Below are 17,712 nucleotides of genomic sequence, written 5' to 3' on the forward strand. Positions count from 1 at the left end.
CTTACGACGAAGCCTCTTCTAGTCCGTTCGCCGGTTCTCAGTGAGACGCTTTCGCAGCCCCTGACACCCGCTACCTCAGAGCCACAGGCCGCCTCCGACTCCCACGTGGAGACAACTAGGCCTTTGGATACTCAAGGTATTGGGCCTTCGGAAACTAATCCCTCAGATGGGTCCGGAGCCACTGAGCAGGCATCGGCTTTGTGACGGTGTTTTCAGACCTACACAGCTTTATATCAAGCCAACTTCGGCATCCAAGACAAAGACTAAAACAGCTTTAAAGAGAAGGAAACAAGTACAGCATTCTCCAGGACAGACTTCCATGCCTAGAAAACAGATGCTCAAAATGGCTGAAGACCTAATTACTTTGATTAGTGGTTCCCATCCCCCTCCTGATAAGAGTTCTAGGCAAGACACTGAATATGATTCCCTTGTCAGGTTTCCATTTCCTCTGACTCCTCTTCAGACCAGGGATACTCTATTCCTCCCTATGAGGATTCTGATGCTGAAGAATCTATTCCTTCAGCTTCTCCTCCTGAGGATTATTCCTTTGGGGAAACCCTGCATACCATGAGGGAGCATTTCCACTGGGAGAGCCAAGATTACTCAGAATCTAAGAAAAGGCTCAGAGACTTTCTTCTACTACCTCAGCACAGACCTCTTGCTATTCCACCTGTTCTAGACATTGTAGATGATGTATTTTCAGAGTCCGGGCTGTCTCCCGACTCTTTACCTCCTGCACCTGTTAAGCCAGACAGATACTACAGGGTTCCAGATTCTCATATATTTCTATATAAAAACCCTGCTGCTGACCCAGAAACTATATCTCAGGGTCCCAAAGGGGTCAAGGCCTCTACTGCAAAAAACCCTGTCCCCTCAGATAGGGATTCAAGGGCACTGGACAGATGGGGGAAAATTGTTTACACTTCTGCTACCTTGGCTGTAAGGGCTTTAAATTGTCAGTTTCATATGCTTAAATATCAACAATACGTAATGTCATTACTAAAACAGAATGTTCTGAGAACAAAGAAATGCAGGATTTATTGCATGCAGCTGAACAAGTGGGAAAGCATACTTTGCAATGTGGTTTTGATTCACTGGAGGCCTCTGGCTGGACCGCTGTTACAGGTTCTGTCATTAGAAGGCATGCTTGGTTAAAGGAATAGAATCTGCCTGATCATGTTAAAGAAAAATTATTGGATGCTCCATTACATTGCATGATACTTTGTTTGGTGTTAAAGCAGAAGAGGAGCTGAAGAAAATGGAGGATAAAGTTAAATCTATGCAGACAGTAAAGGATTTCTTACAGGTACAGCCACCCAGATTTAGCAGGAATTGGCCTTCTAAGAATTGGTCCTTTCCAGTGTCAGACAGGCCACAAAGAGGCAGATACAGACACCCTAGAGGCAGACAACAGCCCCAAGGCTCATATAGGCCCAAACAATGGGGTGCTTCTACCTCCAAAAGTGGAGAAGATAAATCACAGCCATACAGGAAACAGTCCCAAGGACTTCCCTCTGCCAATGCCAAGCACTTATCTTTTGGCAGCACCCTTAGGGGGAAAGCTAGCACTTTTTTCACAAAATTGGCACATGATCACCCAGGACAAATGGGTCTTAAATATAGTCTCTCAGGGCTACAGGTTCCACTTTCACACCCTTCCAAAGGCAAAAGGTATGCCAGACCTGCCACACAATCAGTGGGCAGAGGCACAAAAACAAGTTTCATCTCTCATGAACATGAGGGCTATTCAGCCAGTGCCACAACAAGAGCAGGGACAAGGATTTTACTCAAGACTTTTCTTAGTACCAAGAAAGGACAAAACCTGGAGACATATTCTGGACTTGTCTATTCTAAATACTTTTCTGGACATTCCAAAATTCAAAATATTGACTCTGCAGCAGCTTCTGCCCATGCTGGGCAAGAAGGCTTGGCTTGTAACTTTGGACCTCAAAGAGGCATACCTGCATGTCCCAATCGGACAGTCTTGCAGAAGATACCTCAGATTCATAGCTGGCTCAATGCACTACCAATTCGCAGCACTGCCCTTTGGCTTATCAACTGTGCCCAGAGTCTTCATAAAATGCCTGGCACCAGTAATTGCATTTTGCAGACAAAGAGGAATTCAAATATATCCCTACTTGGACGACTGCCTTATTCAAGCAGAGACCAAAGACATTCTGCTAAAGCATCTGGCGTTTGTAAAAAGATTACTAATTTGCCTAGGGTACACAGTAAATGAAAATAAATCAAAACTAGTACCCTCTCAAGAGATAATATTCCTGGGTGCAAGCTTAAATACAACTGCCCAGATGGCTTATCTCACGCCAGACAAACAAAGGCAACTGACTTCTTACTTCGAAAGCATGGCAGCAAAGACCCAGTTATCTGCAAGAAAAATTCTGCAGGCTGTGGGCTTCATGGCATCCTGCATTCTGCTAATTCCATATGCAAGACTGCATATGAGGAAGCTTCAATGGTATCTAAAAAGTGTTTGGACTCAACATTGCCACAGCCTGGAATCATTCATTTCACTCATTCCCTGCCTGCAACAGGAGTTTTGATGGTGGGCACAGGCCTGTCACTACAACAAGGGACAGCCATTCACTTTACCCACAGCCAGGCAAACACTAACAACAGATGCATCAGATTATGCCTGGGGGGCCCACATGGCAGGAAAATGTATTCAGGGCACATGGCCCGCAAGGCAAAGGCATCTTCACATCAATCAAAAAGAGATGCTAGCTGTACAAAATGCCCTGACAACCTTCAAGGACCTACTTCATCCAGGACAGCTGCTGATAAAGATGGACAATAGTACAGTCATGTGGTACATAAACAAGCAGGGAGGTACACATTCTTACTCCCTCTGCAGACAAGCCATGATTTTGTGGAACACAGCATTGACTTACAAAGTACACCTGCAAGCACAATTCCTGCTAGGAAAAACAAATGCTCTGGCAGACGAACTAAGCAGAAACCTCATGGATCCTCATGAGTGGAAACTAGATCCACAAATCTTCAACATGATAACAAGGAAATGGGGATACCCAGACCTAGATCTATTTGCCTCCCCTCACAACTGCCAACTACAGAGATTCTGCACAAAGACTTATCAAAAACAAGCATGGAAAGTGGATGCTTTGTCATTCAGCTGGAACAACCTTACAGTATATGCCTTTTCTCCACTGCCTCTCCTCCCCAAGGTACTCCTCAAAGTCAGGCAAGAGAAACCATAAATGATACTGGTTGTACTGGATTGGCCACACCAGCACTGGTACCCAATCCTAAGGATCTTGTCTCAAGGCCCAACCTGGACATTGCCTCAAATTCCTCATTTACTGACCCAACAAAACAGTCAGATCCTGCACAGCCAGCTCAGAACCCTAAATCTAGCTGCATGGCGGATAGTGTAACCATCCCAAATACACCTCTCTCTAAAGCAGTTATGGATGTTATCTTGCAGGCCAGGAGGCCCAGCACCAGAAAATCTTATGCAGAAAAATGATAGAGATTCTGTGCTTGGAGCCAGGCACGAGGAATTGACACGCTTGTACCAAATATCCCTCAGATTTTACAATACCTAACTGAGATGCTGGACAAAGGCCTATCCTTCTCATCAATTAAGATCCACGTCTCTGCCATTTCAGCTCATTACAATACGGACCCATCTATTTTTTCACATCCATTGCTTAGGCAGTACCTCAGAAGGGCCAAAAACATAAGACCTCCAAGGACAGCACCAATACCTGCATGGGACCTTAAGTTTGTCTTGGAAAAACTCACACTGCCACCTTTTGAGCCAGCCAATACAGCTGAGATAAAATTCTTATCATGGAAAACAGCTCTGCTCCTAGCAATAACTTCAGCAAGAAGAATCTCAGAGTTACAGGCATTAATGGCTGTGGAACCTTTTATTATCTTCCATTCGGACAGGGTTTCTCTAAGGACAAACCCAACATTTGTGCCTAAGGTAGTGTCCAATGTGGCTCTTAACCAAACCATTCATTTGCCTACTTTTTACCGAAACCCACAGAATAAAGGTGAGAAACTTCTGCATTCTTTGGACATACACAGACAGCTATGCTTCTACTTGGACAAAACTAAAGCTTTCAGAAAGACTGAGCAACTTTTAGTGGCATATGCTGCAGGATCACAAGAAAAGGCTATCTCAAAGCAGACTGTTTCAAAATGGGTAGGACACTACATTCGTTTCTGCTATTCACAACATGGCAAATCAGTGCCTAAGGGCATTAGACCACATTCGACCAGGGCAGCAGCCTTCCTCAGAGGAGTACCAACCAAGGACATTTTGGAGGCTGCAACTTGGACTTCAGTGCACACTTTTACTAAGCACTACCACTTACCTCTTTACTCTAAATCCAGAGCAGGCTTTGCCACTGCAGTTCTGCAGGTTCTCATAGCCACTCCTAATTCTATTTAGACCCAGCCGCCCAACCTCAGCTTTGGGATTCAACCCAAATGTAATGACTGCAACAGTGAAACACGATGAACATAGTACAGTTGTGTACCTACCATAAATGTAGATGTTCGAATGTATTCACTGTTGCAGTCCAGGTTACCCACCCACCATCCCCCTTTCTTTGCTGGGACTCATCTGTACTTCTCTATTCTATACAACCTATGTGGTGTATTTGCTTGTAGATGAAGGTAATGTTTATTTTAGTGCATGCTTTTTATAAGCAATATTTTTAGCCTACCCTTTTGGGGGGCACCTGACATCAAACTGATGAAAATGGTGTCGGCTGCATCTTATATACCTCTGGCGCACTGACGTCAGGGAAGAGGCGACAGCAACCGACTCCAGACCAGGACTTTGGAATTCAGGCCGGCTGTGGGTAGCCTGCCAGCAGGATAACCCAAGTGTAATGACTGCAACAGTGAATACACTCGAACATCTACATTTATGGTAGGTACACAACTGTACTTTTTGCAGCCCCTGATGCCCACTACTTTTGATTCGCAGGCCTCTACTGAGACCCATTCGATGTCCGGTATGCCGCGAGACACTTCAAGTACTGAAGCCGCGGATGTCTCTCCCTTAGATGGGTCTGGAGCTGTTGAGCAGGCACTGGCTTCTGAGGGTGTTTTCAGTCCTAAAGATTTGTATATTAAACCGATGCCATCCTCAAAAACAAGACCAAAACCAACTTCTGTGTCTAAAAAAATGATGCTCAGGCCCCTATGCCTAAAAAACAAATTATCAAAATGGCTGAGGATTTAATTACCTTGATCAGGGGTTCCCAACCCCCTCCTGCTAAGAGGCATAGGCAAGACACTGATTATGAATAGTCACGTCAGGTTTCCATTTCTTCTTATTCCTCTTCTGATCAGGAATTATCTATTCCACCTTATGAGGATTCTGATGCAGAAGAATCCATCCCTTCTGCTTCTCTTCCTGAGGATTTTTCTTTTGGAGAAACCTTGCATACCTTAAGGGAACATTTTCATTGGGAGAGTCAGGATTTTTCAGAATCCAAAAAAGAGGCTTAGGGATTGCCTTCTTCAGCATAGGCCTTTGGCTATACCTCCAGTTCTAGACATTGTTGATGATGTTTTTTTCAGAATCCAGCATGGCTCCTGATTCCCTGCCTCCGGCTCCTAGTAAGCCAGACAGATATTACCGGGTTCCTGACTCCCATAAATTTCTTTTTAAAAACCCTACTGCTGACCCTGAAACAATTTCTCAGGGTCCCAAGGGTGTTAAGACTTCTACTGCCCTACCCCTTCTGATAGAGACTCCAGGGCACTGGACAGATGGGGTAAGTAGGTTTACATGTCTGCAACCCTGGCAATCAAGGCTTTAAACTGTCAATTTCATATGCTTAAATATCAGCAGCATGTCATGGGCTTACTTAAATGGAAAATTATGTTGATTTATGACTGTGTGGAAAATAAAGAGTTACAGGATTTATTGCATTCGGCTGAACAGATTGGAAAGCATACTTTGCAATGTGGTTTTGATTCCTTGCAGGCTTCTTGCAGGGCCGCTGTAACTGAATCTGTGATAAGAAGGCATGCTTGGCTCAAGGAGCAAAATCTGCCTGATCATGTTAAAGCAAAATTGTTGGATGCTCCTTTACAACAGGACAGTCTGTTTGGTAATAAGGCAGAAGAGGTTTTGAAAAAGATGGAAAACAAAGCTAAATCTATGCAAACTGTAAAAGATTTCGTACAAGTGCAGCCACCCAGATTCAGTAGGCACTGGCCTACTAAGAATTGGTCCTTTCCAGTACCCACCAGAGCCGCTCAGGTCAAACCCAGACACTCCAAAGGCTCCAGGTTTCAGTCACAAGGAACTTACAGAACAAAAAATGGGGTGCCTCCACCTCCAAATCTGGAAGTAGCAAGGCACCCCCCTACGGTAAACAGTCTCAATGACTTTCCTCTGCCATTTCCAAGCACTTATCTTTTGGCAGCCCCTTTGGGGTGAAAACTAGCACCTCATGCACAAAACTGGCATCTAATTACCCAGGACAAGTGGGTTTTAAATATAGTATCCTAGGGATACAGATTTAATTTCCACACGTTGCCAATTCCAAACGGATGGCCAGATCTGCCTCCAAATCATTGGGCAGAGGCCCAGAAACAAGTTATATCCCATATGGGTATGGGGGCTATTCAGCCAGTGCCAGAAAAGGAAAAAGGACAAGGTTTTTATTCAAGACTTTTCCTGGTACCCAGAAAAGAAAAATCATGGTGTCCAGTTCTGGACTTATCCATTCTGAATACTTTCCTGGACATTCCAAAATTCAAGATGCTGACTCTACAACAGTTACTGCCTGTGCTAGGCAAGGATGCCTGGTTGGTAACTCTAGACTTAAAAGAGGCTTACCTGCATATCCCAATCAGGGAATCTTGAAGAAGATACCTCCGCTTCAAAGCAGGCTGTTTGCATTACCAGTTCTCTGCACTGCCCTTTGGCTTATCTACTGTGCCCAGGGTCTTCACAAAGTGCCTGGCACAAGTAATTGCATTTTGCAGACAAAGAAACATTGAAATTTATCCTTATCTGTATGACTGCCTAATTCAGGCAGAAAACAAGGACACTTTTCTACAGCATCTGGCATTTGTAAAAAGGCTTCTAACTTGCCTAGGGTGCACCATAAATGAAAATAAATCACAACTGGTACCCTCTCGAAAAATTACATTCCTGGGTGCAAGCTTGAATACAACTGCCCGGATGGCTTACCTCACGCCAGACAAACAAATCCAATTGATGACTTACTTCAAACAAGTGGCCACAAAACCCCAGTTTTCTGCAAGACAAATTCTGCAGGCCTTGGGGTTCATGGCTTCCTGCATTCTTCTAATTCCATATGCAAGACTGCATATGAGGAAACTTCAATGGTACCTAAAAAGCTTATAGAGTCAACATTGTCACAGCCTGGAAACAATGATTCCTATTATTCCTTGCCTGCAGCAAGAGTTCCTATGGTGGGCAGAGGCCTGTCACCAAAACAAGGGACTGTCATTCATTCCACCCTCTACCACCCAAACCCTGACTACAGACACATCAGACTATGCTTGGGGGGGGGGGCGCTTCTGGCAGGGAGATGCATTCAGGGCGAATGGAGCCCAAATCAAATGCACCTGCATATCAACCAAAAAGAGATGCTAGCTGTATAGAATGCTCTGACAGCTTTCAAGGACTTTCTTCATCCAGGACAACTACTGATAAGGACGGACAACACCACAGTCATGTGGTACATAAACAAGCAGGGGGGGGGTACCCATTCCTACCCCCTTTGCAGAATAACCATGGCCTTGTGGAACACAGCCTTGTCTTACCATATACATCTACAAGCTCAATTCCTGCCGGGAAAGCAAAATACTCTGGCAGACGAACTAAGCAGAAATCTTACGGACCCACATGAATGGAAACTGGATCCACAAATCTTCAGCATGTTGACACGCAAATGGGGAGCCCAGACATAGATCTTTTTGCCTCACCCCAAAACTATCAGTTGGACAAATTCTGCACAAGAATCCATCACAAAAAAGCTTGAAAAGTGGATGCTCTATCCTTCAGCTGGAAAAACCTATCAGTCTATGCTTTTCCCCCTCTGCCTGTGCTCTCCAAGGTATTACTAAAAGTCAGACAGGAAAAAACAAAAATGATTCTGATTGCTCCAGACTGGCCTCGCCAACACTGGTACCCACTCTTACGCAATATGTCACACCTTCCTCCGTGGTACCTGCCTCAGACACTTTATCTACTGTCTCAGCAGAACTTTCAAATTCTACACACTCAGCTCCAAACTCTGAATCCTGCAGCATGGCTAATCAACTAATTTCACCAGTTACATCTCTCAGCAAACCTGTAATGGATGTCATTTTGGAAGCTAGAAGGCCTAGCAGTAGAAAATCTTATGCTGATAAATGGAAAAGATTCTGTGCCTGGAATCTGGCACAAGGAATAAGCACAGAAATGCCCAATATTACTCAGATTCTTCAATATTTAACTGAGATGCTTCACAAGGGTCTATCTTTCTCTTCCATAAAAATCCACACCTCTGCCATTTGAGCTCATTACAACACAGAGCCTCCCCTCTTTTCTCATCCCCTGCTAAAGCAGTATCTCAGAGGGTCCAAAAATGTAAGACCTCCCAGGAGAGCACCAACTCCTGCATGGGACCTCAATTTTGTGTTGGAAAAACTCACCCTGCCTCCTTTTGAGCCAGCTGCTACTGCGGACATAAAATTTCTCTCTTGAAGACAGCTTTTCTTTTAGCAGTCACTTCAGCTAGAAGGATCTCAGAACTATAGGCTCTCATGGCAGTGGAGCCTTTTATTATTTTCTACCCCGACAGGGTAGCGCTCAGGACCAATCCATCCTTTATGCCTAAAGTCGTATGTAGTGTGGCTCTTAATCAGACCATTCATCTACCAACTTTTTTCCCAAATCCACAGAACAAGGGGGAGTGGATTCTACATTCATTGGATGTACACAGACAACTAAGATTCTACTTGAACAGGACAAAATCTCTAAGAAAATCTGAGCAACTACAGGTGGCATTTGCTGCAGGGGCAGAGAGAAAGGCAATCTCAAAGCAGACAATTTCAAATCTCAAAGCAGACAATTTCAAAATGAATTAGCCATTGTATCCGTTTCTGCTACATGCATCATGGTAAACCAGTCCCCAAGGGGATCAGATCCCATTCTACCAGGGCTGCATCTACTTCTGCAGCCTTTCTCAGAGGGGTTCCTACCAGAGACATTCTAGAAGCTGCTACCTGGAGCTCAGTTCATATGTTCACCAAGCATTTCCATTTACCTCTCTCCTCTAAATCCAGAGCAGGCTTTGCCACTGCTGTCCTGCAGGGCCTAATAGCTGCTCCTAATGCTGTATAATTCCATTCTCCCAACCATAGCTTTGGGATTCTACCCAAATGTAATGACTGGAACAGTGAAACATGAAGAACATAGTACAGTTGTGTACACTTACCATAAATGTAGATGTTCGAGTGTATTCACTGTTGCAGTCCTGGTTACCAACCTGCCAGCCCCCTACTTTTCTCTTTTTATACCTCTTCTTTCTGTTACTATGCTCAAAAGCCTTTTTGTTGTATTTGCTTTTATTTGGAGGTATATTCTTTGTGTTCTAAATTGCATGCATATATATATATATATATATAAGTTTTTTTTTTTGCTCCCCATTTGAGGGGCACCTGACATCTGGGGCAAGAAAAACTGATGAAAATGGCGTTGGCTGCATGTTTTATACCCCTGATGACCTGATGTCATGGAAGAAGGGACAGCAACCGACGCAGGACCCAATACTTTGTTATTCAGGCCGACTGAGGGGAACCTGCCAGCAGATTACCCAAATGTAATGACTGCAACAGTGAATACACTCAAACATCTACATTTATGATAAGTGTACACAACTGTACTTTCTTACTCGTCCCTCAACACAGGTCTTTAGCTATCCCTCCTGTTCTGGACATTGCAGATGATGCCTTCTTGGAATCTAGCCTGGCCCCAGACACTTTACCTCCAGCTCCCAGAAAACCTGATAGGCATTACAGAGTACCTGACTCTCACAAGTTCCTGTTCAAGAATCTACTGCAGCTCCAGAGACAATTTCCCAAGGACCTAAAGGTATTAAGGCAACTGCTGCCAAAAACCTTACTCCCTCTGATAGAGATTCCAGGGCCTTGGACAGATAGTGTAAGAAGGTATACACTTCTGCCACTTTGACCATTAGGGCCTTAAATTGCCAGTTTCATATGTTAAAGTATCAGCAGCATATTATGGGACTACTTAAACAGAAAATTATGTTGATTCCTGACTGTGCTGAGCATAAAGAATTAAAGGATTTAATGCTTTCTGCTGAACAAGTTGATAAACATACTTTGCAATGTGGTTATGACTCTTTAGAAGCATCTTGCAGGGCTGCTGTCACTGGGTCTGTACTTAGAAGGCATGCTTGGCTTAAGGAGCAAAACTTGCCAGATCATGTTAAAGCTTAATTACTGGATGCTCCCTTAAACCAAGACCACCTGTTTGGAAACAAAGCAGAAGTTGTTCTTAAAAAGATGGAGGAAAAAGCTAAATCTATGCAAACTGTTAAAGATTTCCTACAAGTACAGCCTCCCAGATTTAGTAGGCATTGGCCTTCTAAGAATTGGTCCTTTCCAGTCTCTTCCATGCCTTCTCAGTCCAAACCCTGGAGCAGCAGACCACCTAGGCTACAGTCTCAGTCTACACACAGGCCTAAGCAGTGGGGGGGCTCCCACTTCCAAAACTGGAAGTAGTAAGACACCCCCTATTGAAAAATGTCACAATGACTTAACCTTAACCCTTCCAAGCCCTGCTCCTCTGCCTGCTCCCTTAGGAGGAAAGCTCGCCCTGCATGCAAAAAACTTGAACTCATTACCCAGGACAAATGGGTTTTAAATATAGTTTTCCAAGGATACAGATTCCACTTCCACACCTTACCAACCCCAAACAGTTGGCCAGACCTACCCCCAAATCAGTGGGCAGAGGCTCAACAGCAGGTTCTCTCTCTTCTAAGTATCAGGGCTATTCAACCTGTCCCAGCAGAAGAAAGGGGGCAAGGCTTTTATTCAAGACTTTTCCTGGTACCCAGAAAAGACAGCTCCTGATGTCCTATCCTGGACCTCTCTATTCTAAATACCTTTTTGGTAATCCCAAAATTCAAAATGTTAACACTTCAACAGCTCCTTCCTATGCTAGGCAAAGATGCCTGATTGGCAACCTTAGACTTAAAGGAAGCTTACCTGCACATTCCAATAAGGAAATATTGCAGGAAATACCTACACTTCAGAGCAGGCGCCATGCACTATCAGTTCTCTGCACTTCCCTTTGACTTATGTACTGTGCACAGGGTATTCACAAAGTGTATAGCTCCAGCCATTGCATTTTGCAGACAGAGAAATATTAAAATATACCCATACCTGGACGATTTGTCTGATTCAGGCAGAAAGCCAGGACATGCTGTTAAAACATCTGGCATTTGTAAAGAAACTTCTAACCTCGCTGGGGTACACCATAAACAAAAAGAAATCTCATCTAGTACCCTGCCAACAGATTGTATTCCTGGGAGCAAGCTTGAACAAAACTTTCCAGATGGCTTACCTCATGTCAGAGAAACAAGTTTATTTGACAGCCTACTTCAAACTACTGGCCACAAAAACCCAGCTATCTGCAAGGAAAATCCTGCAAGCCCTGGGGTTCGTGGCCTCTTGCATTCTACTAATTCCATATGCAAGACTGCATATGAGGAAACTACAGTGGTATCTAAAAAGCCTGTGGTGTCAACATTCTCAGGACCTGGAATCAATGATTCCTATCATTCCTTGTATAAAGACAGAGTTCCTTTGGTGGGCAGAGGCCTGCCACTTCAACAAGGGGCTCCCTTTCAATCTACCCCCTGCCGCCTAAACCCTGACTACAGACGCATCAGACTGCGCATGGGGGGCTTACTTGGCAGGGCGGTACATTCAGAGCAAATGGAACCTAAAAGAAATGTCAGCTGTACAGAATTCCCTGACAACCTTCAAGGACCTCATCCTTCCAGGACAATTATTGGTAAAGACAGACAACACCACAGTTATGTGGTACATAAACAAGCAGGGAGGACCCCACTTGTACCCTCTCTGCAGACTAGCCATGGCTTGAGGTACCAAGTGCACCTACAAGCTCAATTTTTGCCAGGCAAGCTATATTCACTGGCAGACGACCTAAGTAGAAATCTCATGGACCCACACAAATGGAAACTGGAACCAAAAATATACATCCTTACGAGGAACAAATGGGGGTCTCCAGAAATAGACCTGTTTGCATCCCCCCAGAACTACCAATTGGACAAATTCTGAACAAGGACTCCCCACAGTCAAGCTTGGAAAGTGGATGCCCTGTCCTTTACCTGGGAAAGCCTCTCGGTTTACGCCTTTCCCCCTCTGTCCCTCCTCTCGAAGGTTCGGCAGGACAAACCAAGGACAATTCTTATTGCACCAAACTGTCCTCACCAGCACTGGTACCCCCTCTTGCGCAGCATGATACTGCTGGATCCATGGCACCTACCTCAGACACCTTCCTTGCTGTCCCAGCAGGCAGGCCAGATTCTGCACCATCAGCTTCAAACTCTGAACCTTGCAGCCTGGCTAATTCCTTGAGCTCTCCAATAGCAACCCTCGGTAAGCAGGTGCTAGAGGTCTTTCTGGAAGCAAGGAGACCTAGTACTGGAAAATCCTGTGCTGAAATGTGGAAAAGATACTGTTCCTGGAGCCAGACCCAGGGTATGGGCACTACGGTGCCCAGTGTACCTCATATCCTTCAGTACTTAACAAAAATGCTCCACAAGGGCCTATCCTTCTCGTCAGTTAAAATTCATGCCTCTGCAATTTCAGCACATTATAATACTGAACCTCCCCGCTTCTCTCACCCCCTGTTAAAGCAGTTCCTCAGAGGGGCTAAAAATTGAAGACCCCCCAGGCGAGCCCCTACTCCAGCCTGGGACCTTAACTTTGTATTGGAAAAGCTCACTATCACTCCATTTGAACCAGCTGCAACTGCAGAGTTCACATTCCTTTCTTGGAAAACAGCCTTCCTTCTAGCCATCTGTTCAGCAAGAAGAGTGTCTGAATTACAGGCCCTCATGGCAGTGGAGCCCTTCATTATCTTCCATGCAGACAGCGTTTCCCTCAGGATCAATCCTTCCTTTATGCCCAAGGTGGTGTCTAATTTGGCCCTAAATCAGTCCATTCATTTGCCTACCTTTTTTCCTAATCCACAAAAGAAAGGAGAATGAATTCTGCACCTCTTTGGACGTGCACAGACAACTTAGATTTTATTTGGACAGGGCTAAGCCACTCAGAAAATCTGAACAGCTGCTAGTTGGCTTTGCTGCAGGGGCAGAGGGCAAGGCCATTTCAAAGCAAACCATTTTTAAATGGATAGCCCATTGCATTCATTTCTGCTATAAACACCATGGAAAACCTACCCCACAGAGGATAAGATCACATTCCACCAGGGCTGCATTTACCTCTACAGCCTTTCTCAGAGGGATTCCTACCAGGGACATCCTAGAAGCTGCTACCTGGAGCTCTGTTCATACCTTCACCAAGCATTACCACATACCTATTTTTCTCAATCCAGAGCTGGTTTTGCTACTGCAGTTTTGTAGGGCTTAATAGCTAGTCTTAATGCTCAACTTCCTCCTCCCTTCCTTAGCTTTGGGAATCTACCCAAATGTAATGACTGCAGCAGTGAAACACGAAGAACATAGTACAGTTGTGTGCACTTACCATAAATGTAGATGTTCGAGTGTATTCACTGTTGAAGTCCTGATTACCCTTCCTCCAGCCCCCTGACTTCTCTTGGCTCTACCTTTCCTTCTTGTTTGGTGTATTTGAGCTTTCTGGTGTATTTGCTTTTTGTTGGAGGTGCAACATAACATATAATTGCTTCCCATTATGGGGGCACTTGACATCTGGGGCAAGAAAAACTCATGTAGTGGCGTGGACTGCATGTTTTATACCCCTGACGTCATGGAAGAAGAGACAGCATCTGACGCAGGATTCCAAGACTCTGGTATTCAGGCGGGCTGAGGGCTACCTTCAGGCAGATAACTCAAATGTAATGACTGCAACAGTGAATACACTCGAACATTTACATTTATGGTAAGTGTACACAACTGTACTTTCCACCTACTTTGTGAAATTCTCATATTCTAACTTATTAGAGTTAATGACATTTTTACAGTTGCTTTGTGACTTAAGAGCATCAGAAAACAGTATTTTCCCACTGACTATAGTTAAGTTTCCAGTTCTCTTTGTTAATCTTGGTACAGTTTTACTGATAAATAAGAATACTAATAAACCTAATGTGTCACTGTCTAAACAAACTTTTTTTCCCCCTAGAAAATTATGACATACCTCTTTGATTTTCCTTATGGACCAAAGGTAAGATTAAAATTATATTTAGCACTGTAGATGCAAAGAGTACATATTCTGCAGTGCAGTGTTTGATAATTTTGAAAACAATATTGCATTAACTTGTACGCATGTTTGATGCAGCATGTATTCTTAGGTCCCAGTAGTATGTTCTTGTTCTATCTTCTTACGAAAATATAACTAGGGTCAGGCAAAGCGAACACCTGCCACTGGACAAAGTATTAGGGGGCACGTTGATTGTGCGATGATACAGTACCAGCATTCAGACATGAATCCTAGTACTGTATTTGTGGTCTTGACATCAGCTTCTTGTGTGTATTTAGCTGTAGGAAGTTACTTGTTAAATTTGTAGCAAATGGTTTGCTACAACTTTGAAAGGAAAAGAGTTTTTGCTTTTTTCTTGGGTCGTCAACTTGTGAAGAGGATTTTTTTTTTACCTCAGCTCTAAGAGAACCTTTTTGTCCTCATTCTAGTGTTGAAGGATGTATCAGATCAAGTAACTGCATAAAATGCCAGCTAACCTAGCTATGTCCTTACCTTCCTAGACACAATGTAATTAGTATAAGGCAGTATCACATTAAACAGTGTCTTTAGTTTGTAGATAGTTGAAGTGATGGACAGGATAAAATAGTATAATGTGGCTATGACAGTTTACTATTTTAGTGATTTTCCCCTCTTCTTCTGCAGTCCATCCTCCCCCTCCCCCTACTCTTGAACTGTTATCTATTTCTTGCTGTTAAACTGTTCACTTGCACCCTTGTTCAGGGAGGGGCAGGATGCTTTGGTTTCTACTAGGGACTTGCATAGTGGCACCTCACTCTTAGTTGGGAAGTTTGGGAGGCGAGTACCATCCAGAGGAAAAGACCATCATTTATTCAACCATAGTGGGTAGAGGGTTTCCTCCTAGGCCATTTGCTGGTCCTTATGACAGTTTGAGGTCTTCATATGCCCTTAACCCCACCCTATTTCATGCACATATTCTCATATGCTTGCCATTTACTGTTACTTTGTTAAGCACAGCTTAGTGTTCTAAATGTCTTGTCTTAACTACAGCTTGCTGAATGTCCTAGCTCCATTACAGGCCAGTCATGTAGTGGGCTAGCTTGTCTGTCTTCCCTGTTGGTGGGAGAGCTGACATTGTTTGCTCACTCCCATGTCCCATCCTCCTTGATAGGTCTTCAAATCACCTAGTTGACTAATTGATCCTGGGTGGTCTGGGACTCTGGGTCACAGTCAGGGCTTTATCAGTGTATGTCACAAAACTGTCTTCCAAGTAGAGTTCTTCTGTTATGTTTTAAAATTCTTTGAGCATTTTTGCCACTTCTCTGTCTTTCTCTCTCACTCTTTTTTTCAAGTCATACATAAGTAGATTTTGAAATAGCCTATTTCATTGCCATGATAATGGCTTGGAAGAAATGAAATGGTAGTACCAAAAAAAGAAAGAGAAGGATCTATGAGCTGTACAGCTAGGGTGCTACTGCATTACTTACTGAAAACAGTTAAGACCAGAAATGGGAAGGTCGTTAACCTTATGTTTCAGCTTTACAGCACAGAAAGTATATGGTACCGAATAGAAAATAATGGCAAAAAGAAGCAGTGACTGCATTTAAAAAGTCACAGCTGATTAAGTAAAACTAACGCCACCATAGAAGTTTTTGCTGGAAACTATGCATAATGAAATTTCTATGCCACTGTGTAGATTAAATATACATAAAAAGATCTTAATTATACTTGCTTTTAATTAGTGTGTAATACAAACTTATTCATTGTTCTCACTGCTGCAGTAGCTTTTTGACTCTATGGGTCATATCCTGCTTTAGGATTCAACAACCAGCCAGGTTCAGCAAACTCTGGCTTCCTTCTTCCCTCATCTTGACTCTTGACTCTTTTTGGACATCTCACTGGAGAGAAATCAGCAGTCAGTGTGAAGAAATCTTCAGTACATTTTTGCCATCTTGATAGGAAGTATCTTGAGGCTTTACAGGAGCAACAGTCAGCTTTCTAGCTACATTTCTGGAGAATATTCCCCACAAGTTATCCCTTCTACACAGAATTGCTCTATTAAGAAAATATTCATGTATTCTAGTTAGTGACTTAGAGGTATTTCTCCTTTAAGAAACACTATATTTTTATCAGTATCAGAATTTTCCTGTCAGGGCCTACTGTTTTTACCTGAAGGCTTATTCTCTGATTCGGAGACTAATTTTGTGGTAAAGTATATTTATGTAAACCTTTGTTGGTCTGAATGTAAGGATTTGGAATTGTTTTAAATGGGCAGAAAACTTTTTCATGTTTTTAGTGCTTTTATACACTTTGTGACAACTTCCTGTTATTTTTTGTGCCATGATGCATTGTGCTGTAGTACTTTATTTCTTGCAGGATATTTTGCTTTAGTGCTGTACTTTTACAAAAAAAGCGACTGTGTGGGGAAGTTTAAATGTATGTGTGCTGCTTTGAACACTTGCTTGACAACTTAACTTCTGACCTACTCATTCCAGTACTGACTACCAGCATTCAGACTTATTGTCGGATTCAGCATATATACTTGCTTTAGTCCTGCTAGTTCATTTTCTGCTCTACCTAAAAAGAAAAAAATCACGCAGTAAAGAAACCTTATTGCCAATATGAGCTCAGACAGGCCTTACCTGTTGGTGACTGAACCTTTTGTGGCCATCCATTGTTCTCAGGTCACTGAATTGCTTCTCAGGGTTCCTCTGGTGTAGTCCCTTCAGCCATCACGGACAAGGTGTTAGCCATGTCCTCTTCTGCTCTTCCAGTGTCTGATGCAAGCATGGGAAAATCATCTTTCTTGTGTCTAGGAGATGCTTCTCAGAATAAATGGGGAAAGAGGCCTCTTGACAGAAGTTTTATCAACTTGTCAATTTACATCCAGGTTATTCCTTACAGTGATAAAATGAAAAGGTAGATATTGTTCATTTGAAGATATGGTGTTTATTTGTAAACATGACTTTTCATCTTGGCCAGACAGTTATTACAGGCTGTTGGTGTATAGAAAGTCTCCCTATTGAAATGTCAGCACTTGAAATGTTAAAGATGACAAGGGGGGAAAAGATCAAAATCACAGAATAGTGTATTTTGATACTCATTGTATTCCTTTAAATTTCTTTTGGGGGGGAGCCCTCCTGCAATCCCCACCCCCTGAACTTAAATATACAAACTCTGAGTTTGCCTTACCTCGGACTAAAGGGAGTATTCCAAAAAATGGCATCTCAGACTTAGTATATGATATTCTGATCTTTTGACCATTCT

The 17,712-nt window shown here is 43.3% G+C and overlaps 1 protein-coding gene across 2 annotated transcripts in view; it reads left to right on the forward strand.

Annotated features, from left to right (window-relative positions):
• The window catches only part of NT5C2 (5'-nucleotidase, cytosolic II), a 2,665,542-nt gene that overhangs the window by 1,759,797 nt on the left and 888,033 nt on the right, over nucleotides 1-17,712 (forward strand). For both annotated transcript variants that reach the window (XM_044056570.1, XM_044056571.1), the window contains exon 11: nucleotides 14,410-14,451. In XM_044056570.1, coding sequence (XP_043912505.1) covers nucleotides 14,410-14,451 — 42 coding nt within the window. The remainder of the gene's footprint in view (nucleotides 1-14,409; nucleotides 14,452-17,712) is intronic.

This window comes from Protopterus annectens, chromosome 14.part0 (genome assembly GCF_019279795.1).
Source record: "Protopterus annectens isolate FY-2018-M chromosome 14.part0, PAN1.0, whole genome shotgun sequence".
Lineage (NCBI taxonomy): Eukaryota > Metazoa > Chordata > Ceratodontiformes > Protopteridae > Protopterus > Protopterus annectens.